Below are 27,435 nucleotides of genomic sequence, written 5' to 3' on the forward strand. Positions count from 1 at the left end.
TTATTTCCATGAGTATCTATATATCTATTCTAAACTCCTTATATGTAGAATGCCATCTGGCTGGCATTTTTGGGGGTCATCACATCTATCATCTTCATTCTCTGTGCATGGTGTTTGCCTGCGACATTCCCCATTGTCACACTTATAGTGTGATTTTTTTCTGTGTGTTATGGTGTGCTTCATTAGTTAGAAAGATTGTGCAACCATGATGCAAAGTGGAGAAGCCATGTTCTTCTGGTTCCTCTAGGAGACAATTTTTTTCTGGGCCCTTCCTGGCCCTCTCAGCAGAGCTCAGAGAAACACGCAAAGCGGACAGGTCACCTCTGTCTCTCCCAGTCGTCAATCTCACAGCAGTGCCAGACCCTTCCTGCCTGCCTTCATAGACAAAGGAGTCACCTTGCTGCCTGGTGCCTCTGGTAGCCAGTTTTCACTCACTCACTCACTCACTCACTCACTCACTCACTCACTCACTCACTCACTCACTCACTCTTTCTTGACCTTTCGACCTGAGTAGCTCCAGGAGACAGTTTTTGCTAGGATCTTCATGGCCCTCTCAGGAGAGCTTCATGAGACAAGTGAAGAGAAACACACAAAGCCAACAGGTGCCCCCCATCTCTCCCAGTCGCCAATCTCACAGCAGGACCAGACCATTCCTAACTCTCTACAGCACTTTTCATAGCCATAATCATATGTAAAATTTTTGATATTTCCATATTTTTATATTTTCATATTTTATGTGAGTAATGTCTGAGGGTATTTTGTCCAGATGTTATGTACATTGGCACCCTATTTAGGTTCTGAACGCACTGTGCTTAACATTAGAAATTTAGTTTCTGTAAGAGTGGACCCAGGTATTCAATATGTTAACCATCTCTTGGCTTCCATGTCGGTTAGAAGATCTTTTAATCACTGTTAAACTGAAAATATGCAATGTAATTTTCTAGGTTCCCTATATCCAGATGGTACCTCAGGTCAGCTAAAAGCTGATGACGCTGTAATGCCGGGAGGCAGCCATATCTACAACTGGACAGTACCTGAAGGACATGCACCTACCGATGCTGACCCAGCATGCCTCACCTGGATTTACCATTCTCATGTGGATGCACCACGAGACATTGCCACTGGCCTTATTGGACCCCTTGTCACCTGTAAAAGAGGCAAATATGCTAAGAGTTTAAACTTTATAATTTTGAATATAATCAAACCAACTAAATATTGACCAGAAATCAGATAAGTGCTGATAGAATCCTTGAACTTTTTCAGGATTTAATCTTACCAAATTTTATTATATTTAGATTTAGTTATTTTTGTAAAATAAAAACCAGCCAGAAACGTATTTTCTTACTTTTACTAGTTTTGATTTATAGAACTATTAATTTTAGATTAAAATACTTTATTTCGGGGCCAGAGAGATAGCACAGTGGTAGGGTGTTTGCCTTGCACACAACTGATCCAGGATAGATTGCGGTTCGAATCTCAGCATCCCATACAGTCCAGGTGCCTCTCAGTAGCAATTTCTGTGAACAGAGACAAGAGTAACCACTGAGTGCCACCTGGTGTGACCCCCCAAAAAAAGAACTTTATTTAAGCACCATGGTTTACAAGGGTGCTCATAAAATACTTCTTCACAGATACAAATGTTTTCATGATTGATTTTCAGTCAATCATGTTATCAGTTTTAGTCAATCAATGTTATATATCGATATATAACATTCTTCACCATTGCACACTTTCCATGTCTAATGTCACCGGTTTCCCTCCGACCTTTTCTCTGCCCTCTCCCATGCTTTAAAGCAGCATTTTTACAAATATATTGATAGTTAAACTTTTTCCCTATTGTGCTTCAGCACAATCTTACAACCACTTGTCATCTTTCTTCCATCAGTGTTCTCAAGACTACCACCACTGCTGCCATTCTGCCATCTTAGCAGGATCATTTTTATGTTTGGTACTCCCCACTTCCAGCCTCCACATTGCCAGACTCATTTTAAACTTTGATTGTTGAAGTTTCTTCATGATTCATTTATCTATTGTTGAACACTAGGTTGATTTATATAATCTATTATTCTAATGCTATAATATATAATTGTGTACAATGTCCATTTTTATTTTAAAAATTAGTCAAAGAGCATTAGCGCTGCAGTAGGGCGTTTGTCTTGCATGAATCTGACCCAGGATGGACCTCAGTTTGATCCCTGGATTCCCATATGATCCCCCAAAGCCAGGAGCTATTTCTAAGCATATAGCAAGGAGTAATATTCCATTGTGTATATGTACCACAGTTTCTTTAGCCATTCGTCTGTTGAAGGGCATCTTGGTTGTTTCCAGAGTCTTGCTATGGTAAATAGTGCTGCAATGAATATAGGTGTAAGGAAGGGGTTTTTGTATTGTATTTTTGTGTTCCTAGGGTATATTCCTAGGAGTGGTATAGCTGGATCGCATGGGAGCTCGATTTCCAGTTTTTGGAGGAATCTCCATATCGCTTTCCATAAAGGTTGAAATAGACGGTATTCCCACCAGCAGTGGATAAGAGTTCCTTTCTCTCCACATCCCCGCCAACACTGTTTATTCTCATTCTTTGTGATGTGTGCCATTCTCTGGGGTGTGAGGTGGTATCTCATCGTTGTTTTGATTTGCATCTCCCTGATGATTAGTGATGTGGGACATTTTTTCATGTGTCTTTTGGCCATGTGTATATCTTCTTTGTCAAAGTGTCTGTTCATTTCTTCTCCCCATTTTTTGATGGGGTTAGATGTTTTTTTTCTTGTAAAGTTCTGTCAGTGTCTTGTATATTTTGGGGATTAGCCCCTTATCTGATGGGTATTGGGTGACTAGTTTCTCCCACTCAGTGGGTGGCTCTTGTATCTTGGGCACTATTTCCTTTGAGGTGCAGAAGCTTCTCAGCTTAATATATTCCCATCTGTTAATCTCTGCTTTCACTTGCTTGGAGAGTGCAGTTTCCTCCTTGAAGATGCCTGTAATGTCCTGTAGTGTTTTGCCTATGTGCTGTTCTATATATCTTATGGTTTTGGGGCTGATATCGAGGTCTTTAATCCATTTGGATTTTACCTTGATGTACATGATGTTAGCTGGGGGTCTAAGTTCAATTTTTTGCAAGTGGCTATCCAGTTGTGCCAACACCACTTGTTGAAGAGGCTTTCCCTGCTCCATTTAGGATTTCCTGCTCCTTTATCAAAAATTAGGTGGTTGTATGTCTCGGGAACATTTTCTGAGTATTCAAGCCTATTCCACTGATCTGAGGACCTATCCTTATTCCAATACCATGCTGTTTTGATAACTGTTACTTTGTAGTGCAGTTTAAAGTTGGGGAAAGTAATTTCTCCCATATTATTTTTCCCAATGATTGCTTTAGCTATTCGAGGGTGTTTATTGTTCCAAATGAATTTCAAAAGTGTCTGATCCACTTCTTTGAAGAATGTCATGGGTATCTTTAGAGGGATGGCATTAAATCTGTATAATGCCTTGGGGAGTATTGCCATTTTGATGATGTTAATCCTGCCAATCCATGAGCAGGGTATGCGTTTCCATTTCCGTGTGTCCTCTCTTATTTCTTGGAGCAGAGTTTTATAGTTTTCTTTGTATAGGTCCTTCACATTTTTAGTCAAGTTGACTCCAAGATATTTGAGTTTGTGTGGCACTATTGTGAATGGGGTTGTTTTCTTAATGTCCATTTCATCCTTATTACTATTGGTGTATAGAAAGGCCATTGATTTTTGTGTGTTAATTTTGTAGCCTGCCACCTTGCTATATGAGTCTATTGTTTCTAGAAGCTTTTTGATAGAGTCTTTAGGGTTTTCTAAGTAGAGTATCATGTCATCTGCAAACAGTGAGAGCTTGACTTCTTCCTTTCCTATCTGGATTCCCTTGATATCCTTTTCTTGCCTAATCGCTATAGCAAGTACTTCCAGTGCTATGTTGAATAGGAGTGGTGAGAGAGGACAGCCTTGTCTTGTGCCAGAATTTAGAGGGAAGGCTTTTAGTTTTTCTCCATTGAGGATAATATTTGCCACTGGCTTGTGGTAGATGGCCTTCACTATACTGAGAAAGGTTCCCTCCATTCCCATCTTGCTGAGAGTTTTGATCAAGAATGGGTGTTGGACCTTATCAAATGCTTTCTCTGCATCTATTGATATGATCATGTGGTTTTTATTTTTCTTGTTATTGATGTTGTGTATTATGTTGATAAATTTACGGATGTTAAACCAGCCTTGCATTCCTGGGATGAAACCTACTTGATCGTAGTGGATGATCTTTTTAATGAGGCATTGAATCCTATTTGCCAGGATTTTGTTGAGGATCTTTGCATCTGCATTCATCAGTGATATTGGTTTGTAATTTTCTTTTTTGGTAGCGTCTCTGTATGGTTTAGGTATCAAGGTGATGTTGGCTTCATAAAAGCTATTTGGAAGTGTTTCTGTTTGTTCAATTTCATGAAAGAGTCTTGCCAAGATTGGCAGTAGTTCCTCTTGGAAAGTTTGATAGAATTCATTAGTGAATCCATCTGGACCTGAGCTTTTGTTTTTAGGCAGACATTTGATTACTGTTTTAATTTCATCAATGGTGATGGGGATGTTTAGATATGCTACATCCTCTTCCTTCAACCGTGGAAGATTATAAGAGTCCAAGAATTTATCCATTTCTTCCAGGTTCTCATTTTTAGTGGCGTAGAGTTTTTCAAAGTAGTTTTCTGATTACCCTTTGAATCTCTGTCATATTAGTAGTGATGTCTTCTTTTTCATTCCTGATACGAGTTATCAACGTTCTCTCTCTCTCTTTGTTAGGTTTGCCAGTGGTCTATCAATCTTGTTTATTTTTTCAATGAACCAACTTCTGCTTTCGTTGATCTTTCGGATTGTTTTTTTGAGTTTCCACTTCGTTGATTTCTGCTCTCAGCTTTGTTATTTCCTTCTGTCTTCCTATTCTTGGGTCCTTTTGTTGAGCATTTTCTATTTCTATTAGTTGTGTCATTAAGCTACTCATGTAAGCTCCTTCTTCCTTCCTGATGTGTGCTTGCATAGCTATAAATTTTCCTCTCAGTACTGCTTTTGCTGTGTCCCATAAGTTCTGATAGTTTGTGTCTTTATTGTCATTTGTTTCCAGGAACCTTTTGATTTCCTCCTTGATTTCATCTCGGACCCACTGGTTATTGAGCATGAGGCTGTTTAACTTCCAGGTGTTAAAGTGTTTCTTCTGATTCCCTTTGGAGTTCACAAATAATTTCAGAGCCTTGTGGTCAGCGAAGGTAGTCTGCAAAATTTCTAACCTCTTGATCTTATGGAGGTATGTTTTATGTGCCAGCATGTAGTCTATCCTGGAGAATGACCCATGTACATTGGAGAAGAATGTGTATCCAGGTTTCTGGGTATGGAGTGTCCTATATATATCCACTAGGCCTCTTTCTTCCATTTCTCTCCTCAGGTCTAGTATATTCTTGTTGGGTTTCAGTCTGGTTGACTTATCCAGTGTTGACAAAGCCGTGTTAAGTTCCCCCACAATTATTGTGTTGTTGTTGATATTATTTTTCAGATTTGTCAACAGTTGTATTAAATATTTTGCTGGCCCCTCATTCGGTGCATATATGTTTAGGAGAGTTATTTCTTCCTGCTCTACGTACCCCTTGATTAATATAAAATGTCCACCTTTGTCCCTTACAACCTTCCTGAGTATAAAGTTTGCATTCTCTGATATTAGTATGGCCACTCCAGCTTTTTTATGGGTGTTGTTTGCTTGGATAATTTTTCTCCAGCCATTTATTTTGAGTCTATGTTTGTTCTGACTATTCAGGTGCGTTTCTTGTAGGCAGCAGAAGGTTGGATTGAGTTTTTTGATCCATTTAGCCACTCTGTGTCTCTTAACTGGTGCATTTAGTCCATTGACGTTGAGACAAAGAATTGTCCTGGGATTTAACGCCATCTTTATTTCAAAATTTGGTGTGTCTTTTGGGTATTCTTGTCTTAGATTAGGTCTTTCAGTTTTTCTCTTAAGACTGGTTTTGTGTCTGTGAAGTTTCTGAGCTGTTTTTTGTCTGTGAAGCCATGTATTCTTCCGTCAAACCGGAAAGTGAGTTTTGCTGGGTATAGTATTCTGGGTGAAGCATTCATTTCATTCAGTCTTGTCACAATATCCCACCACTGCTTTCTGGCATTGAGTGTTTCTAGTGACAGGTCTGCTGTAAATCTCAGGGAAGCTTGCTTGAACGTGATTTCCCCTTTTGATCTTGCTGTTTTCAGAATTCTGTCTCTATCTGTGGGATTTGTCATTGTGACTAGGATGTGTCTTGGGGTGGTTTTTCTGGGGTCTCTTTTGATTGGTACTCTTCGGGCATGCAGGATTTGATCACATATATTCTTTAGCTCTGGAAGTTTCTCTTTAATGATGTTCTTGACCGTTGATCCTTCCTGGAAATTTTCTTCCTGGGTCTCTGGGACTCCAATGATTCTTAAATTGTTTCTGTTGATCTTATCATAGACTTCTATTTTCATCTGTTCCCATTCTTTGACTAATTTTTCCATTGTCTGCTCATTTGCTTTAAGTTTTTTGTCTAATCTCTCCTGCTGTATGGAAATGTTATGTATCTCATCTTCCACAGCACCAAGTCTATTCTCAGCTTCTGATACCCTGTCCCAGAGCTTATCCATTTTGTCATTCACTTCGTTTACTGACTTTTTCAGTCCTGTTAGTTGACATGTTTTTTCAGTTTGGAATTTTGTGATTTCTGTCTTCATATTTTCTTGGTTCTTATTAGTGTTCTGTTCAACTCAATCCATGGTTTTTTGGAGTCCGTTGTGCATCTTCCATATTGCTAGTCTAAAGTCCTTATCTGAGAGGTTGATTAGTTGGTTGGTCATTATCTGGTCCTCAGAATTGTCATCTTCATTCTCTATGTCTGATGCTGGCCTGCGTTTTTTCCCCATTGTCACACTTGTATTGTGGGTTTTTCTAAGTGTTGTGGTGGTATTCATTGTCTATATGATGCAGGCAGCACACTCCTCTGGCTCCTCCCTTTCTGGATGGGCTGACTTGCCTCTAAGGGAGGGGAGTCCTCCGTTGATGAAGCCTCACACTGGGTCAAATCTTAGGCCCGAGCATGCAACAGAGAAGACAGTCCGGAGAGAAATGTTTGCTTCTGTGATATAGTGCCATTCTTAGTGTGATTTTTCCTTCTTATTGCAATGGAGTTCTTTCATTAGAAAGAGTGCACGGCTGCGTAGCTTCGCTGGAGCCTCTTTTTGCCCCACTCGCAAGAGTTTCATGCAAGAGGACAGTAGACAGACATAGACAGGTCACACTCACAGTTTTTCACAGTTGGGCTTCACTGCGCCAGTGTACTTTCGCGGATTTTCCCCGCCTGGTGTCACACACAGGGAGCCGGCTTTTGCAAAGCTTTGCCGGTTTTCATGCTCTGTAGTCCCTCCCTGAAAATGGCGTCTGGGCAAGCGAGGTTTCTGGAGCCTCTTTTTACCCCACTCGCAAGAGTTTTATGCAAGAGTACAGTAGACATACATAGACAGGTCACACTCACAGTTTTTCACAGTTGGGCCCCACTGGGCTGGTGTAGTTTCGTGGATTTTCCCCACCTCTGAAGAATTTCTTTTTAGGAAAAGAGAATGAGAGAGCAAAGAATAATGTCTGACAGAGGCAGGAGAGGGGAACTTCCCCCTTTTCATTTCTAATATGGGTTATCAGATTTCTCTCTCTCTCTTTCTTTGTGAGTTTTGCCAATGGTCTATCAATCTTGTTTATTTTTTCAAAGGACTAACTTCTGCTTTCGTTGATCTTATGGATTGTTTTTTTGGTTTTCCACTTCATTGAGTTCTGCTTTCAGCTTTGTTATTTCCTTCTGTCTTCCTATTTTTGGTTCCTTTTGTGGGTCATTTTCTAATTTTTTGAGCTGCGTCATTAAGTTATTCAGGTATGCTTTTCATTACCTTTCCACAGGTTTTTTTTTTCTTCAGGTTTTCCAGGGTTAACCATTGCAAGTACATTATATATTCTAGGTATCAACCCTTATCTGATGTGTTGAATTAAAATATTTTGTTCTACTTAGTTGTTATTTAGTTTTAGTTGCGTTTAACCTGTATTTTTTCCATACAGCAACTTTTAAGTTTGATGTAGTCCCATTTATTTAGATTTTATTCTATAGTCCTTGCCATTGGCAGCATGTCTTTAAAAACCTCTTTGAGGTTTAGGTCTTCGAATGTTTTGACTATGTTTTCCTCAGAGTATTTTATGCATTAATGTATGTTTCAAGATTCTCATTTAGAATTGAATGGACTCTTTTGTGGGTGTCAGATATGGATCCAGATTTATTTTCGTATACGTGGTTCTTTAGTTTTTCCTAACAGAATTGGTTGAAGTGGCTCTCTTTATTCCATTTCATTATCTTGACTCTTTTGTCAAAAATTAATTGGCCATGAACTTGGGGGTTTGTCACTGGTGTTCTATTTTTACCCATTAGTGCGAAAGCCTGTATTTGTTCCAATATCATGGTGTTATGATCACCATAACTTTGTTTCAAATTAGATAACATGCCTCCCAATTTCTTTCTTTTTCTTAGTATGATTTTGGCTATTCTCTGTCTTTTTTAGGTTTCACACAAACTGTATAATTGATTGATCTATTTTCTTTTTACTGGGGGAGGGGGCACAGCCAGCGGTGCTCAGGGGTTACTTCTGATTCTGAGTTCAGAAAATGCTCCTGGCTCAGGGGGCCATATGGGATGCTGGAGATCAAACTCACTTCCATCCTGGGTCAACCACATACAAAGCAAAAGCCTTACTGCTGTGCTACCATTCCCGCTCTGAATGTTCTATTTTCTTAAGGAATTTTGTCTGTGTTTGGATAAATAGTGCATTAAATCTATATAGTAGTTTAGGTAAGACGGTCATTTTGATAGCATTGATTCTTCCCATTCATTAGCATGTAATGTTTTCCCATTTTCTTGTTTTCTACAATTCCTTAGTTGTTTTGAAGTTTTCATGGTAAAGTTCTCTCACTTCTTTTATTTTGTTGATTCCTAGATACTTGCAGATTTTGGTAAAATTTTAAATGGAATGAACACTATTATCTTTTCTTCTCAGAATAATTAATTATAAAAAGTAATTTACCTGATTTTTTCAGTTTAGATAAAATAGCTGACCACTTTGCTATATTGGATTTGAATACTTGAAGTTTTTGTGGATACTTTAGGATTTTTTAATATATGTCATTATATTATCTGCACATAGAGATTGTTTGGCTTTCTTTTTCCAATTTTGATCCCTTTGACTTTATTTTCTTGTCTGATTACTGTTACTAGAACATCCAATAATATGTTGAATAAGAGTGAATATAGGAGCCAGAACAATATCACAACAGTAGGGAATTTGCCAATAATTTGGAAATATTAATCAGAAGCAGAAAATTCTCTTTGTTTTGCTCTTACTGAATGATGACTGCTAACACCACCTCCCTTCCAATCTCTTCTTTTGAGCACCTCTTGCTGTGCACAGAATATTATCACATGTAGTTTTCTTCCTTTTTCTAGGAACTCTGAATGGGAATTCTCCTCCTCGGAGACAGGACATAGAAAATGATTTTTTTCTGCTCTTCAGTGTCATTGATGAGAATCTTAGCTGGCATATCAATGAAAATATTGCAACTTACTGCACAGGCCCTTGTTCAGTAGACATAGAAGATGAAGATTTTCAGGAGAGCAATAGAATGCATGGTAAGTTTGAAAGCTATGGCCATATATTAATAATGGGACATATTATTCATGATGGAGCATCTCCAAAGAACCTGAATTTTTATGAGATTTTCAGTAACTTGGTTCTTTATAATCACAAAAACTAGGAGTTATAAGTGCCACCTTTTCGTTTTGTTTTTTTTTTTTTACAAATGAGGAAAATAAGATTTAAGGATTACATTAAAAAGAAACGATACAGCTTAAGTACCAAACCTAATCTGTTTCTTTGCATAATCTTGACATTATTTACACTTTGTTTTAATGTGAATTTGCTCAATTTGCTAGCTATAATGTCTATTAATATAATTATTTGACATGCAATCATCACTAAATGGAAGCATACTGGAAGTATTCTCCACTTTGTGGACAAAATGGCTATATAATATAAATGTATAACATTTATATAAAATATATATGTGTATGTGTGTGTCACATGGTTTTTGATCACACACATTGGTGCTTATGGCTTATTTCTTACTTCCATTTTTATACTGGGTGATCCACTTCTGGCCAAGCTGGTAGACCATATGGGATGCCATGGTTTGAACTTGGGTGGTCACATTCAAGTCAAATGCCTTACCTGCAATGCTATTGTTCTGGTCTTAACATTTTTTGTCTATAAAGGGACTGATACTTTTTACTAAATTAAAAACAAATTAAAGAAACAAAGTCCTATAGTCATTGTTTTGTATGTATTAATTAAAGAAGTAATTTAATTAAGAATGTAAGGAAGGTAGCTTCAAGGATAGATTTTCCTTATATTAAAAGGAAAAGTAGGAGAAATGTAAAATTAAAAAATCTCTTTGCTTTTAGAGAATTGTTTTGCTATAACTATGGAAATAAGATAAATTTAAAGCTATCCGATGAAAATCTGATGGTAGTTGACTTGATAGAAAGAATGACACAATATAAATCATATTATATTTAATATCCTATATATTGTATTTTCTATGCTCAGTTTTCTCTTTGCATCTTGATATCAGTTACAGCAATCTTGTACTCTCAGTGTCTAAACTCTCTTAGATGAATAAAACTATATATAAATGCCATTATTTTATAATTGCACTAATATTCAACATATAATATAAATCAATGAACAATATTTATACAAAAATAAAATAAGTAATATATATATATATATATATATATATATAATCTGACAGTATTGATAATTGATTCCGCTCCTTAGGCCATTTCTCCTAATAGTATTCTTGGGACTTTATTTTACAGCAATAAATGGTTTTATCTTTGGGAATTTACCAGAATTGATCATGTGTGCACAAAAACCTGTGGCCTGGCACTTGTTTGGCATGGGCAATGAAGTTGATGTCCACACAGCTTTCTTCCAAGGACAGATGCTGACCATCAGAGGCCACCATACTGATGTAGCTAATCTATTTCCAGCTACATTTGTGACTGCTGAGATGGTACCTCAGGAGCCTGGTATCTGGCTAATTAGCTGTCAAGTTAATAGTCACTTGCGAGGTGAGACCATATATAAATCTAACTCTTGAGGTATAGAAAGAGGTGACAAAAACGTCATCATTTGTGCTTATTAACTGGAGTCATAGGATTTATATTTCTGGCAAAATGTTTATATATAAAGAGTTGAATAATAAATGGTGAATTCAGCATCTTTCCTGGCTCAACCACTAACTTGGTGAGCAATCTTGAGTGTGTGCCTCAAGGTTCATCTGTACGTGAGGATAGTTAGGAAAAGATTAACAGACATTTTAAGTTACATTTTGACCTAAGAATTATGAATAGTTAAGAAACTAAAGTACTTGTAGCTGACTGAACAAGGAGAGAAGAAAATATTAATGAAGCCTAAGGCACTGGCAGAATATCATGGGATTCTATGGATAAAAGATGATCTAATCCAACATGTATAGTATATATTCTAACTAATGAAACAGTAAAATGAGGAATATAAAAAGAGAAAGGATGTATATGTTAATAAAAAGTATTATGTAAATTATTTAAATATTAGGTAAATGGAAGTCAGAGGAATAATCTAGCATATTTTCCTTGCATGTAATAGATTTGTGTATTATCTCCAGTGCTCCATGCCAGCTAGGATTAAACTTTGATAGCAGAATGAGTAACAACTGAGGACTACCAATTCTGACACTAAAATAAAAATAACATAAAATGAATTACTAAAAGCTTCATAAGGAAATGTATGTGAAGTTTTGAGAATAGTTCTTAATTTAAGTTTGACAAGCATCAGACCATTTAAATTTATTAGACTAATATACTTTTTGTCCTTTGATTTGTGATGAGTCTGAAACATCTGTTTAAGGTCCCTTTGCCCCATATTCCTTTGTATAAAATATTAAAGATTAAAGTAAAAATTTCAATGTACTTTACATATTATAATTTGTTTACAAATTTTAATTTAGAGCAAATATTTATTATACTATACACTTATAATCAGTTTAATTATCTTTCACATTACTAATATAATACATATAATATTGGTTATACATAAGTATCAGTGCATTCTCTATAAGAAAGTATTAAAATTTAATTAATATTATAATGCTTTTATCTAGTCTTTGTGTTTCTTATATCTAGAATTTATTGTTAGTCCAAGTTTGCCTTGTTAATGTCTCGATGTTATAACACATAACTTGATAAGCATTAACATAATTTTCCAGATACACAAAGTATATATAACATATTAATATTTTATACTTATTATGTAGGCTTTATAATTTTAATATTTCACATACATACATATAGACACATGATTGAATTGACTATATAGATAGCAATACAAGCATGCATAGACTAAACATGCACATGCACTCATTACTCATATACAGATCTGCTTTGCTTTTTTGAACTCCCAAATTCCTTTCTATTTTTAATATCTTTATTTTAACACGATGATTAAAAACATGATTGTAGATAGGTTTCAGTTATAAAAAGAACACCCCTCATCACCAGTGCAACATTACCATCACCAGTGTCCTCAATCTCACTCTCCTCCCCTCCGTCTGTATTAAAGGCAGGCATTCTACTTTTTTCATTCATTGACATTGTCACCATAGTTGTCAGTGTAGTTATTTCTCTAGCTGTACTCACCACTCTTTTTAATGAGCTTCATATCATGAGCTAGTCCTTCCAGCTCTCACCTCTATTGTCTGTGGCATTATTACAACAATGTATTTTATTTTTCTTAAAACCCATAAATGAGTGGGACTATTCTGTGTCTTTCTCCCTCTGACTTATTTCACTCAGCATAATAGATTCCATGTTTATCCATGTATAGGAAAATTTCTTGACTTCAACTCTCTTGATGGTTGCATAATATTCCATTGCATATATGTACTAGTTTCTATAGCCATTAATATGTTGAAGGGCATCTTAGTTGTTTCCAGATTCTGGCTATTGTAAATATCATTGCAATGAATATAGGTGTGAGGAAGGGATTTTTGAATTGTATTTTTGTTTTCTTAAGGTATATCCCTAGGAGTGGTATAGCTGATCATATGAGAGCTCAATTTCCAGTTTTTTGAGGAATCTCCATATTGTTTTTTGTAAAGACTGAGCTAGATGGCATTCCCACCAGCAGTGAATAAAAGTTTCTTTCTCCCCACATCCCTGCCAGCATTGATTGTTTTTTTTTATGTGATGTGTTCCTGTCTCTGTTTTGACTTGCATCTCCCTGATGATTATTGATGTGGAGCATTTTTTGCAATCTTTTTTATTTTTTATATATTTTATTTAAACACCTTGATTAAATACATGATTGTGTTTGGGTTTCAGTCATGTAAAGAACACCACCCATCACCAGTGCAACATTCCCATCACCAATGCCCCAAATCTCCCTCCTCCCCACCCAACCCTCGCCTGTACTCTAGACAGGCTTTCTATTTTCCTCGTACATTCTCATTATTAGGGTAGTTCAAAACGTAGTTATTTCTCTAACTAAACTCATCTCTGTTTGTGATGAGCTTCACGAGGAGAGCTGTAACTTCCAGCCCTTCTCTCTTTTGTCTCTGAAAATTATTATTGCAAGAATGTCTTTCATTTTTCTTAAAACCCATAGATTTGTGAGACTATTCTGCGTCTTTCTCTCTCTCTGACTTATTTTACTCAGCATAATAGATTCCATGTACATCCATGTATAGGAAAATTTTATGACTTCATCTCTCCTGACAGCTGCATAATATTCCATTGTGTATATGTACCACAGTTTCTTTAGCCATTCGTCTGTTGAAGGGCATCTCGGTTGTTTCCAGAGTCTGGCTATGGTAAATAGTGCTGCAATGAATATAGGTGTAAGGAAGGAATTTTTGTATTGTATTTTTGTATTCCTAGGAGTGGAATAGCTGGATCGTATGGGAGCTCGATTTCCAGTTTTTGGAGGAATCTCCATATTGCTTTCCATAAAGGTTGAACTAGCTGGCATTCCCGCCAGCAGTGGATAAGAGTTCCTTTCTCTCCACATCCCCTCCAACATTCTTTGTGATGTGTGCCAATCTCTGTGGTGTGAGGTGGTACCTCATAGTGGTTTTGATTTGCATCTCCCTGATGATTAGTGATGTGGAGTATTTTTTCATGTGTCTTTTGGCCATTTGTATTTCTTCTCTGTCAAAGTGTCTGCTCATTTCTTCTTCCCATTTTTGGATGGGATTAGATGTTTTTTCTTGTAAAATTCTGTCAGTGCCTTGTATATTTTGGAGATTAGTCCCTTATCTGATGGGTATTGGGTGAATAGTTTCTCCCACTCAGTGGGTGGCTCTTGTATCCTGGGCGCTATTTCCTTTGAGGTGCAGAAGCCTCTCAGCTTAGTATATTTAATGTGGAGCATTTTCTCACGTGCCTTTTGGCCACTTGTACTTCTTCTTTGAGGAAGTAACTATTAATTTCTTACCCCATTTTTTGATGGAGTTAGATGTTATATTCTTTTTTTAGATGTTATATTCTTGTTAAGTTCTGTCAGTACCTTGTATATCATAGATATTAACTCCTTATCTGGTAAAACTTGAATGAATAGTTTCTCAAATTCTGTGGGTGGCTTTTGTATCCTAGGACTATTTCCTTAGAGGTGCAGAAGCTTCTCAGCTTAATATAGTCCCATCTGTAAATCTCTGTTTCCACTTATTTGAATAGTGCTGTTTTCTCTTTGAAGATGCCTTTAGTCTTAATGTCATGGAGTGCTGTATCTAGAGTTGTTCTATACACCTTATGGTTTTGGGTCTGATATCAATTTCTTTAATCCACTTGGATTTGACCTCTGAGCATTTTTAAGATGGAGTTCTGAATTCACTTTTTTTTCACATGGCTGAACAGTTATGCTAACACCGTTTGTTTAGGCTTTCCTTGCTCCATTTTGCATTTCTTGCCCTTTTATCAAAATTAATTGATTGTATATCTGGAGAACATTTTTGGAACACGCATGTCTATTCCATTGATCTAAGAGTCTGTCTTTATTCCAATACCATGCTGTTTTAATGAGTATTGCTTTGTAATACAATTTAGTGTTGGGGAAAGTTGTGCCTACCATAATCCTTTTTCCAAGTGTTGCTCTAGCTATTTGAGTATGTTTATTGTTCCAGATGAATTTCAGCAGTGTTTGATCCATTTCTTTGAAGAATGTCATGGGTAACTTTAGAATGATTACATTAAATCTATACAATGCTTTGGGTACTATTACCATTTTAATTATGTTGATCCTACCAATATATGAGCAGGGTATGCCTTTCCATTTTCCATTTATACTTTATTTTTTCTTGAAGCAGGGTTTTGTAATTTTCTTTGTATAGGTCCATCACCTCTTTAGTTAAGTTGACTCCAATATATTTGAGTTTGTGTGACACTAATGTGAATGTGATTGTGTTTTAATGTTCATTTCTTCTCTATCTTTATTGCTGTACAAAAAGGACATTGACTTTGCATGTTTATTTTGTAGCCTTCCACTTTGCTATATAAACCTATTCTTATAAGAAGCTTTTTGTTAGAGCTTTTAGGATTATCATGTCATATTCAAACAGTGGTAGCTATATTTCTTCATTTCCTATGTGAATGCCTGTGATATTCTTTTCTTCCCAAATTTGAATACTCAATACAATTGGCATCTGTGGCTAACAACTACACACAGACTGTACAAGATTTTAGAGTTGCCTGGTCAGCTAGCAATGGTTTCATAAGTATTTTGTTTAATAAAATATCACTTCACACCCAGAATATCAAAAAATAGCCAATGCTTGAGTTATTAGAGACATTAAAGACAATTAGTAAAACATCAAAGTTTAATAGGTGCATGAAGATCAGAAATTTGGTGTTTTTCATAGCCAATCAGTTTTCAACCTTAAATTATAAAGAATGTCATGATAGTTTATAATGTGTTTTTCCCATATTCCCTCTACATCAAGAACCTAAATATTTTCATTATATGTCATGCTGGGCATATGTTTACAGCCTCATATATTTGTCATCTATTCTATCATTTCCTTCCATTCTATTCTATTCTTTCCTGATTGAATACATGCCAGCCTTTTTATTCTAAGACCTAATTTGTGTTACATAGGGGACTATCCCAAAATTAAGCTTGCTGTTAGAGATATTATTTAACTCAATTTATATTAAAATTTTAAATCTTGATATTATATAAAACAGAAGAAGTTTGAAAAAGATATCTGAATGACATTTCTTTATTGTTAATTAAATATAATGTATTTAGACACGTTAGTGTTATGCCTCAATGTACATTTATCCATATTTTGGAGACACTTAGCACTGTCCATTTTTCTGGAACTCACAACACAGCTCTTCATATCAAAATATAGAACATTTTTATGACTTTGAGATTCCTCATTTTACAGAAATATTACTGTTCTATTTGAATTTAATGGTTCTGTTAATGCTGTATAGTGAATTTTCTTGACCTTTTTATTTACAAGATATGGTTTGTGGGTCTCCACACATCTTAATCCAACCTTGGGAAAAATGGGTCTGAAGCAGGGGTCACCACGAGAAATAAACAATGCCAGGCTAAGAAGGGTGAAACTTCAACCTTCTGGAGTGAGATTGCCAAAACTAACAATTTTTTATTAAGCACGTAAATCTCCAACATGATAAAGAAGGAAAGAGAGTGACAAATCAGAAGAATTATCTTTATCTAGTTCTGTCTAGGTAGATCTTTGACATGTAAATGAAGAGTGTAGGTAGGAGGAGGGACTAAGAATCCAGAGAAGATCTTTGTTTTGGGTAAAACAACTTGCAAAGCTCAGTTGTAGAAAATAACTTGTCTGTCTACATATAGTGATAGTTTCTATTTGAATTCCATTTTTCTGACATCAAGTTTTCTAGTGTTGCTACAATAAAAACTTATTTCAGAGACTAAAGTATATATTTGGTAAATGAGGAATGATGGAAAGTAAGGATATATAATTAGATCTTCTCCTAGCTAATCTCTTGAAAATTCAGCAAAAGACACGACTCATTTAGAGACAGCTAAAATATTTAGTGTATAACTAGAGAGAGCATCACTTGAAAGAGAAGAGGGATAGTTCCTCTAGGAACAGTACTTTTTGTGTAAAATGGGGCCAACAATCATATTCTTCTTCTAGATGGCATGCAAGCACTCTACAAGATTAAATCTTGTTCCATGGATCCTCCTATGAGCCTACTTACAGGAAGAGTCCGGGAGTACTTCATTCAGGCCCATGAGATTCAGTGGGACTATGGACCACTAGGATATGATGGAAGTACCGGGACTAATTTGAGGGACCCAGGAAGGTAAAAGGCATTAAAATTCTTATCTTTACCTGGATCCAACACTAAACCTTTCTCAGAAATCTCATTCATGGTAAATATGGTTTATGACTATAATTATTTAACACAACTATTAACACATCTTTTGTGACACCTTTAGTTATTGCTTTAAGATATATACGAACTATCTAGAGGTCACATAGGTTTACAATAGAATTTTTCTATATCCTTAACAAAGGATCCAGAGTTGACACAGGTTCTAGTCTTGTTTTATACCAAAGTAATAAAAGAAGGTACAAATAGGATGAGGTGAATTGAAATAATATTTATAATTTTTTTTGTTGTTGTTGTTTTGTTTTTGAGCCACAACCAGTGACACTCAGGGTTTATTCTGGCTATGCACTCATAAATAGCTCATGGTTTGGGGGAACTTTTGGGACGCTGGGTATTGAACCCAGGCCTGTCTTGGGTCAGCCACATGCAAGGCAAATGCCTTACTGCTGCTATTTCACTCTGGTCCAAGATATTTATAATTTTCTAACTTTATTTTATTTGTACCTTTTTTATACCTTCTTTGATTTCACTATTGTCTGAAGAAAGCATATAATGAGGACCATAAAAAAGATTCAGACATATAGGAGTAAGGATAATGACCAACCTTATGGTTATCTCAGGCCTATTCTTTTAGAGACATTTTAAAAAATTCTTCTAACTCTTGTAACTTAAGTTATAACTCACTGGGATATATATTATATCAGGTTCAGATATTTTACTAAAAATGTATTTTATAGATAACTAGAAGAGCTTGTAAGAGAGAAGACAGTATATACACTAATTATGCTTATATCAAGTAGTAAAAGTAAATCTGAAGTGTAGGCCATTGGTTCAGAGGCTAGCTTCTTTAAGATTTAACTGGGCCTGCTCCTTTAGTGATATTTTATTTTTTAAATAAAAATATAATTCTCTAAGGTAATAAAGGTTCCTGAGTATCTGGTGTTTACTTGAACAGATGTTTGTCTATGAACCTCCTGAGGGAGAACAAAAATGGCCCCAATTTCACTTTTATGTAAATATGGCCAGTTATTAAAAACACTTTTTTTCAAATTTTCTATGAAAATTAGTTTTAACACTAGAAAGGCTCAATAAGAAGCTTTGTTGCATTTATTAGTGCCATTATAAGAAGAGATGTGATGATACCACATTTAAATTCTAATTTCACCATTATAAAAGATCCTGATTGAATTAGAAATTAGTTCAAAAAATTAAAAACCCGTGACTTGTTAAGACTAAGAATGATATTGAAGACCATTCTACATGTAATAAACTTATGTGGCACTTGTTTTCTTACATGACAGTGGCTCCAATAAATTCTTCCAGAAAAGCTCCAGTAGAATTGGGGGGAAGTATTGGAAAGTCCGATATGAAGCCTTCAAAGATGAAACATTCCAGGAAAGCTTGCAACTTGAAGAAGATAATCATCTTGGGATTCTGGGTGAGGATTACTAAAATTAATAAGTATATTTATTAAAGTCAATATACTGAGAAACTTAGTAACTGGATACTAGCGATAATTTTTTATTAGTATCTTCCAAAATGACACTGAGTGATGAATATTTTTTAAAAGAAGATATGGTATTTTCAAAACACATTAGTCAAATAATGCTACTTGAAGAAAATATATTCAGAGCTTTAGATTATTTTATCAGCATAATTTTTTCTTTTCTTAAGTTTTATTAATTTTTTTAATTATGAGAACCAAGATGCAAAGAAAGAGGACAAGGTAAAGTTACAGTGGAAAGACAATCAGCCATAAACAGAATTCTCAGTAGTCCCATTGCTGATATCTTAACTTTGAACTTTCAGCCAAAGAACATTAAGAAAAATAAAGCAGAACCCATGTACAATTACTTTGTCTCTCAAGTCCCCAGATTGTAGTACATAATATTTCTTAGCAACCCACAAAACAATCTAAAGACATAAAATTTATGTAACTCCTTAAACATTGAAGGCAAAGTACTTTATTACATTTCCATGCACATGCCTATTAGTTTAAGTTAACCTCAAACGTTTAAGTGGGTTTTTTTGTTTTTTTTTGGGGGGGGGGCACACCCAGAAGTGCTCAGGGGTCACTCCTGGCTGTCTGCTCAGAAATAGCTCCTGGCAGGCACGGGGGACCACATGGGGCATCGGGATTTGAACCAACCACCTTTGGTCCTGGATCAGCTGCTTGCAAGGCAAACGCCGCTGTGCTATCTCTCAGGGCCCAAGTGGGTTGTTTTTCTAAAGGATCAGAGTCAAAGGAGTACAGTAAAAATGGTGTTACAGTGGCAATTATTGTTTGCATAGGCCCACCAAAATATGAGGGGCATGGAAAGGAAAAGCCTTGGTCTAAATACAACTGAGGGTAAAGACGGTTAATTAAAGGGAAGATAATGAATCCAGATTGGGAGATGAGGGAGTAGAAGGGGCTCTGGTGTGGAGGAGGGAAAATATATCAGAGGAGTTAAATACATTGTATAGATCAATTGTTTATGAATTAGGCTTGGCAGTCAGAGAGGATCACTGTATAGGAAGTCATGTCTACATTCACACTGATTTTAGAGACCTATTTGAATATTATCCTCCAAATCTAGGGAATTCCATTTTTTCCCTAGAAACAGTTAAGAATTAAGAATATTTTTGGGTGTTGTTAAAAAGTATATATGTCATGAGGGCCCGATTAACCAGGTGTGGCCCTGAAGACCTGCCTGGCATGGAGGGATCTCAGTCCCCTGGACTAAGTGGTCAGTCTAGGGGGCCTATGGCTAGCTGTCCTGCCCAGAGCCCCCAACATACCTGCTGAAGAGACACAGAAGAACTGGCATATGGTGTCTTCTGGGTGCAGCTAGCCCCTGCCTCTGTAGTTGTGGATGCATGGGGGAGGAATTTCTCTCCCCCACCCTACCCCCCAGGGCCCAGTTAACCAGGCCTGGCCCTGAAGACCCGTCTGGCGTGGGGGATCTCAGTCCCCTGGACTAAGTGGTCAGCCCAGTGGGCCTATGGCTAGCTCTCCTGCCCAGAGCCCCCAACATACCATTATCAGCATAAATTTAAAAGATTGGGGGTATGGAGAGATACTATAGAGAGTAGGATGCTTGCTTGGCATGCAGTCAACTTGGGTTATATCTCCAGCGTCCCAACATTAAGCAATATCCCTCAAGGTGTGTTTCCTGAATGCAGAGCCAGAAATAATTCCTTCCCACAGCTAGGTTTCACCATGCCAAAATTTACAAGGTGAAAATGGGATAAAAACACACACACTCAGACATACACACTTACATTTAACTACTAAATGCTTTCTAGTGAATATATTCAAGTACCCTAGTTACATACATCACATTTTTAGAATGGCACCTCTAGTTATTTGATTAGTTTCTGTTTTTACTATTTAAATTGAATTATGATTGATAAACTATATTATGTAGTTATGGAATTGAGTTTTATGCCGCTGTATGTAACAGTTACTACATGCAACACCAATGTTCAAGTGTCATCTTACATTCTATAACCAAAAATAAAAAACACCTTTCTCATTCTCCACATTCACTTTAACAAGCAGCATAGTTTTCACTAGATATAAAAGCCAAATTTTTTACTTTAGTAATTCACATTCTACTCTTTTAAATTCATAAATTTATTTTACTTTTTAACTTATTTAATTTAACACAATCACCAAACTATATATCTTATGCCCAAACACATAAGTCTATAATGACAAAAGAGCAATATACTGTTTTTTAATCCAATATCTATTCATGTATAGTTAAATGGATTCCATTCTTTACCTACTGTAAGTAATGTTGCTATAACAGAGGGAGTACATATATATCTAGTGACAAATTTTCATAATGCTTAGATAAATTTCTTTAGGCAATTTTTATAAATATTATGGAATTTCGATTTCTATTTTTAGAAGGTGTCACCATACCATTTTCCACACAGCGGCACCAATTTTCATGCCGACTAGCAATGAACCCAAAACACTTTTTTCTATATATGTCAAAACTTCTCATTTTCGATATTTATCATGCAGACCATGATCAGGATGAAATAAGAACACTCATTGTGGTTTTGATTTCTATTTACCTAATAATGAGTGGTGAACATTTTACATGTGTTAATGGATCATCTATAAATCCTCTGGAAAACTATTTATTCAAAATTATTTATTCATTTTATAATTGGGCTGCTTGTTTATATTGTGGTTTTATGTGAATTATTTCTATATTTTGGATACTTTTTTCAGGAATAAAATTTCTGAAATAAAATTTTAAATTCTGTAGAATTTACTGATGAATCTATTGAAAATTAAGCTTTTCTTCTTGGTGAGGTTACTCTGTGATAGTCTTTGTTTTATTTCTGGTTGATCCATTAAGATGTTCTAGTTCTTCTGGTCCAGTCTGGGAAACTTGGGGGATCACATGAGATGCCGGGGACCGAATCATGGTCTGTAATTAGAGATCTTGATTTTTGCACAAATTCTACATTGAAGCCGGAGTGTCACGGAGTGCCTTGTAATTTTATCTCACCATTTGGTGATGAGGCTGAGAAACCTGCGTTGAAAGCAAATTGTTGCTGTTTTTTAGTTTTCAAGTTGTCATATGAACCCACCCTGGAGAAAGTTGGTACCAGGGCAGCATTAGGACCTTCCTAGGTGGAAGTTTGATTCCCAGTTCTGGTGCAGAAGACCATGCCTATTCCTAAGATGGTATCTAAGGATTTAGGTTGGATGGTCGATGTTTGATCAACTGAAGCATAAGTTGAGTCACTATGACAAGTCTTAAGGATTAAAGACACTATGGCAATATGAAATTTATGAGTTCCTGTCCCTCTTAGATAACTTGTTTCCATACATAAGATTTCCCCATTTTATTGTACCTATAAAAAGAAACAATACCTGGGGCCAGAGAGATGGTGCAGTGGTAGGGCGTTTGCCTCACACACTGTTGACCCAGGACAAATCACGGTTCAATTCTCCAGCTTCCCATATGGACCCCAGAGCCAGGAGTGATTTCTGAGTGCTTATCTAGGAGTAACCCCTGAGCGTCACCAGGTGTGGCCAAAAACCAAACCAAACCAAACCAAACCAAAACAAAACAAAACAAAAACCCAAAGAAAGAAAAAGAAAGAGAAATAAAGAAAGAAAAACCTGAAAATTGAGCTCTCATTTGGTCCAGCAGAACCACTCCTTAATATATAGCCTAGTAACACAAAAACACCCTTTGAAGAAATGCCCTTTGCAATCCTATGTTCATCACTGCACAATTTACAATAGCCATAATCTGAAAACAACTCAGTTTCCCAACAACAAATGTGTGACTAAAGAAACCGTGGTACATATTTCAATGAAATACTATGCAGACATTTGGAAAAATGAAGTCAAAATTTGCATATACCTAAAAGGACATGGTGATTTTTATGATGAATAAGTTGAGTCAAAGTGTAAGAGATATAGGACTGGAGTGGTGGCGCAAGCGGTAAGGCGTTTGCCTCGCCTGCGCTAGCCTAGGATGAACAGTGGTTCAATCTCCCAGTCTCCCATATGGTCTCTCAAGCCAGGAGCAATTTCTGAGTGCATAGCAATTTTTGAGTGTCACAGGATGTGGCCCAAAAGCCAAAAAAGAAAGAAAGAATGAAAAGAATGTGAGAAATATATATCAAATAATCTCTTGCATTTATGATACATATAAAAATTAAAAGGAATTATGTTAATAATATAAAGAGACAAGAGTTATGAGGACTTGGAGGACCCACCTATCCATGGTAGCAAGCTTGCCATCAAGTTAAGATAGATTAGAGATGTCCACTATAAAAATTATAGTGTGAACGAATCACTCTGGACAAGAACTTGGTGCTCAAAGGGGATAAAGTGACATGCATTGTACTCCATAATTAATGATAGTGCAAACCACATTATTAAAAAGGATAAAGGATATCTACCAAGAGGGAGAGAAGCCAAATAACTACCCTGTATAGAGGCAGGGGTGAGTTAGAGGGAACGAAGATATTGATTGTGGGGAAAGTGCACTGATAAAGGGTAGTATATATTCTATGAATGGAACTCAAGTATGAACAATTTTGTATCCAAGGTGCTTAAGTAAATAATTATTTTTAAAACTATATATAGTAGAATCTTTTTGGTAGAGCATTTAGGATTATATAACAATAATATCAATTAATCTGCAAACAGTGAGAGTTTCACTTCTTCATTTCCAATATGGAAATTGATTTTTTTTCTTGCCTTCAAGTATTTCCAGAACTACATTGAATATAAGATGTGAAAAAGAGAAAACTTGACTTGTCCATATTTTAGAGAAAAAGCTTTACATTTTCCCACTGAGTACAATGTTTGCCATGGGCTTGTGATAAATATTCTTTACTATATTGAGAAAAGTGTCTTCCATTCCCATTTTGTTGAGTTTTTTTTTTTTTTTTATAATGAACAGGTGTTGGAATTTTTCAAATGCTTTCTCTGAATCAATCAATATGGTCATATTATTTTTTCTTTTATTGACATAGTGAATTACATTTATTAACTTCCATATGTTAAACAATCTTTGCATCTCTGGAAAGAATTGTATTTGGTCACGTTGATAACATTATTGATGAATTGGTGGACTCTATTTGCTAGTATTTTGCTAAGGACTTTGCATCTGTTTTCATCAAAAATATTGGCATGCATTTCTTTATATTTGTGGTGTCTCTTTTCCATTGCAATCAGAATGATTTTAGCTTAATATAAACATTTTGGTAGTTTTTATTTTTCTTCAGTTTTCTGAAAAATCCTCAAACAGATTTGCAGCTTGTACATTTTAAGGTTTGACAGAGTTCACTAGTGAATCCACCTGCATTTAGTCTTTTGTTTTGGGAAAGAATTTTGATTAGTATCTCAAGAAAGACTTCATCATAAGTTCCACTCCCTGACCTGTGCAGATACCAAGATCTCTAATACAGAGGTCTGATTTTATCACCCAGGATGGAGCAGAAGTCTTCCATACACCACAAAAGCACCAAGGGGAGAGTAAATGAACCTGAAAGGAGTCTATAGTTAATCCCATGACAAGGGTGGAGAAACCCTGTTTCTCTTAGGCCAAGGGAATTCCTTTTTGAATGACCCCAATATTTACTGTGCCTGTGCAGGAGGGAAGGAAAAAAGAAAAAAAAAGGCAAAAAGCACAAATTTTATTTATTTATTTATTTTTATTTATATATCTAGTTTTTGCCGATTTATTTGTTTTGGGATGGTTATTGAAGTTGTTGTTTCCGTTCATATTTAATTTTCTCAATAGTGATAGCTCTGTTGATATAGTAGAGATCATCTTGGTTCTATTTGGGGGAGTTTGTAGGATTGTAGTAATTTCTCAATATCTTCCAGATTTTTGCATAAATAATTTCAAATTAAATACTTATTAGCTTTAGTATTTCTGTGGTATCTCTAGTGACCTCCCCCTTTTTGTTTTGATTTGGATTATTCAATTTTTCTCTTTATGATTCTTGCTGATGTTTTATCAATCTTGTTTATTGTATTAAATTGCCAGTGATGTAATGTAAGCAAGTTCATATCCTCACTCAAGCCAGCTTAGGGAGGTGTCTGGAGCAAAGATTTTGAAGTGACTTCAGAGATATGACTCGTTTTATTGTCAGGGGAGAGGAGTATTTAAACAGTTACCCTGTTAGTAGGATACCTACATGGGAAACTTTTTACAAAACGAAAGGGTAAGTCCTTACTAGTCAGGTGTACATGCAGCATGTCTGGTCTGCAGATGTGACCTATGTGACTGGGGGGCTAGGGGGGATACAAAATATGTGACTAGAGGAACATAATCTATTTGACTAGGAGAAATGTGACTTATGTGACTGGGGAAAGCACAGGAGGTGGGCTACATTGTAACATGCCATGTGTTCGCTTTGACAGTCATTCATCTTACTTTCCCTCAGCAAAGAAAGGAAGCCTCAGCTGACAGGAGGCTTTCAGGGGCTCCATTTGGTGGGCTCGAGAGTTTGATCTGCTAAACTAGCAATCTCAATGGGGTCCAAACCTGTCTCTAAGGGAGCCTGGCTACATCTCCACCTCTTTTACTATTTTGGGGAATTCTAAAATGAAGGCCTTGACTACATTTCCCAGGGTTGTCTGTATCACAGTGAATTTATGTTAGTTTGGGGAAGCTGCAGAAGAATTCGTATGTAGGCATGTTATTAAGGCTAGAAGGAGCATCACAGATGATGGACGGGAATGGGGTCACAATTTTTTAGCTTGTAGAATCAGATGCCTCAGGTTCATCCATGTGGTGCCTGAGTGAACTGATCACAGTCTCCTTCTCTTCCTCTTGAGCTGTGTAGGCCTAGATTGAAGAATCAGTTTCTTCATTCTCCTTAACAGCTGGAAGGAATCAGGTATATCTCAATGAGAACCCACATAAGTTTATTTTCTTGAAGAGGTAGAAGGGAAACAAACCCTATCTCTGAAGAGAACAGGAAGTTGGGGCCTTTCCATAGACCATCAATTGGATACTTCCACTTTATCATCAACCTGGGAGAGTTTTACAGTTTCTTCCATCCAGTGAGTCACAATAGCAGGAACACTTGTCATCACTAATTTTAAGTTCATTGAATGTAAATAAAGCCTGAGCAAATTGAATATATGGTGAGGAGAAGACAGAAAATGAATACCTTAGGGACATGTTTTTTTAATAATTGATTAGTCTGCTCCACTACTGTGTAACCCCGTGGGATATAAGAAATTGCTCTAATGTAACTCCAGTTTGGACAAAATAACTTAAAAGAGCAGGATGAGAATGCAGGGGAAATATCTATCTTTATTTTAGCAGGGAGAGGTATATAGTGGAAAAAATACTCAGCAGCTGTGAGGTGGCATGGCAATTCTATTCCCTGGTGAGTGGGTTGGTGCATATGAAGCCCAAGATGGTGTCCACAAGTACAAAGACCACCTTCATCAGTGCAAACACCAGAATGTGTATGGTATAAATTTGTCACAGTGTTCTGGTATATAGAACTTATGTGTTGACTCCCATAGGAAAAAGGCCAGGAGCTTGGTTGGTCATTTGAAAGGATTCACACCTTTTGACAGTCCTTTTTAAATATGAATAGGGATATCAGGAAAATGGGCAATACGATCCAGCACCTCATATAGAAGGTCATACACCATGACCAAGTAGGTTTCATATCAGGAATGGAAGGATGGCTTAATATATGCAAATCAATCAACATAATACATCATGTCAACAAAAGAAAAAATAAAAACTATATGATCATATCAATAGATGCGTAGAAAGCATTTGAAAAGTCCAACACCCATTCATCAGAAAACTCACAAGATGGAATGGACGAAACATTTCTTAGTATAGTCAAGGCCATTTATTACAAGATAATGTCAAACATTATTCTCAATTGAAATAAACTAAAATTCTTTCCTCTGAAATTTGGTACAAGAAAAGGCTGTCCCATCTCAACATTCCTATTTAACATTATTCTGGAAGCACATGCCATAGTAATTAGGCAAGAAAAAGATATTAAGGGCATCCAGAAAGGAAAGAAAGAAATCAAGTTCTCACTGTTTGCAGATGACATGATACTCTATTTAGAAAACTCTAAAGATTATACCAAAAAGCTTCTAGAAACAATAGATTCACATAGCAAAGTGGCAGGCTACAAAGTTAACACACAAATATAAATGGCCTTCTTATACAATAATAATAATAATAATAATAATAATAATAATAATAATAGAGAAGATATAAACATTAAAAAACAATCCTATTCACATTAGTGCCACACAAACTTAAATACCTTGGAGTCAACTTGAATAAAGAGTTGAAGGACCTATATAAAGAAAACTACAAAACACTGCTTCAAGAAATAAAAGAGGACACAAGGAAATGGAAATACATGTCCTGCTTATG

General features: G+C 36.1%; 1 protein-coding gene across 6 annotated transcripts in view; it reads left to right on the forward strand.

The window, feature by feature from the left end:
- The window catches only part of HEPH (hephaestin), a 209,663-nt gene that overhangs the window by 9,295 nt on the left and 172,933 nt on the right, over positions 1 to 27,435 (forward strand). For all 6 annotated transcript variants that reach the window (XM_049767166.1, XM_049767170.1, XM_049767168.1 and 3 more), the window contains exons 3-7: positions 945 to 1,157; positions 9,548 to 9,730; positions 10,979 to 11,233; positions 17,332 to 17,500; positions 18,832 to 18,968. In XM_049767166.1, the coding sequence (XP_049623123.1) occupies positions 945 to 1,157; positions 9,548 to 9,730; positions 10,979 to 11,233; positions 17,332 to 17,500; positions 18,832 to 18,968 (957 nt within the window). The remainder of the gene's footprint in view (positions 1 to 944; positions 1,158 to 9,547; positions 9,731 to 10,978; positions 11,234 to 17,331; positions 17,501 to 18,831; positions 18,969 to 27,435) is intronic.

The sequence above is a fragment of the Suncus etruscus genome, chromosome X (assembly GCF_024139225.1).
Source record: "Suncus etruscus isolate mSunEtr1 chromosome X, mSunEtr1.pri.cur, whole genome shotgun sequence".
Lineage (NCBI taxonomy): Eukaryota > Metazoa > Chordata > Mammalia > Eulipotyphla > Soricidae > Suncus > Suncus etruscus.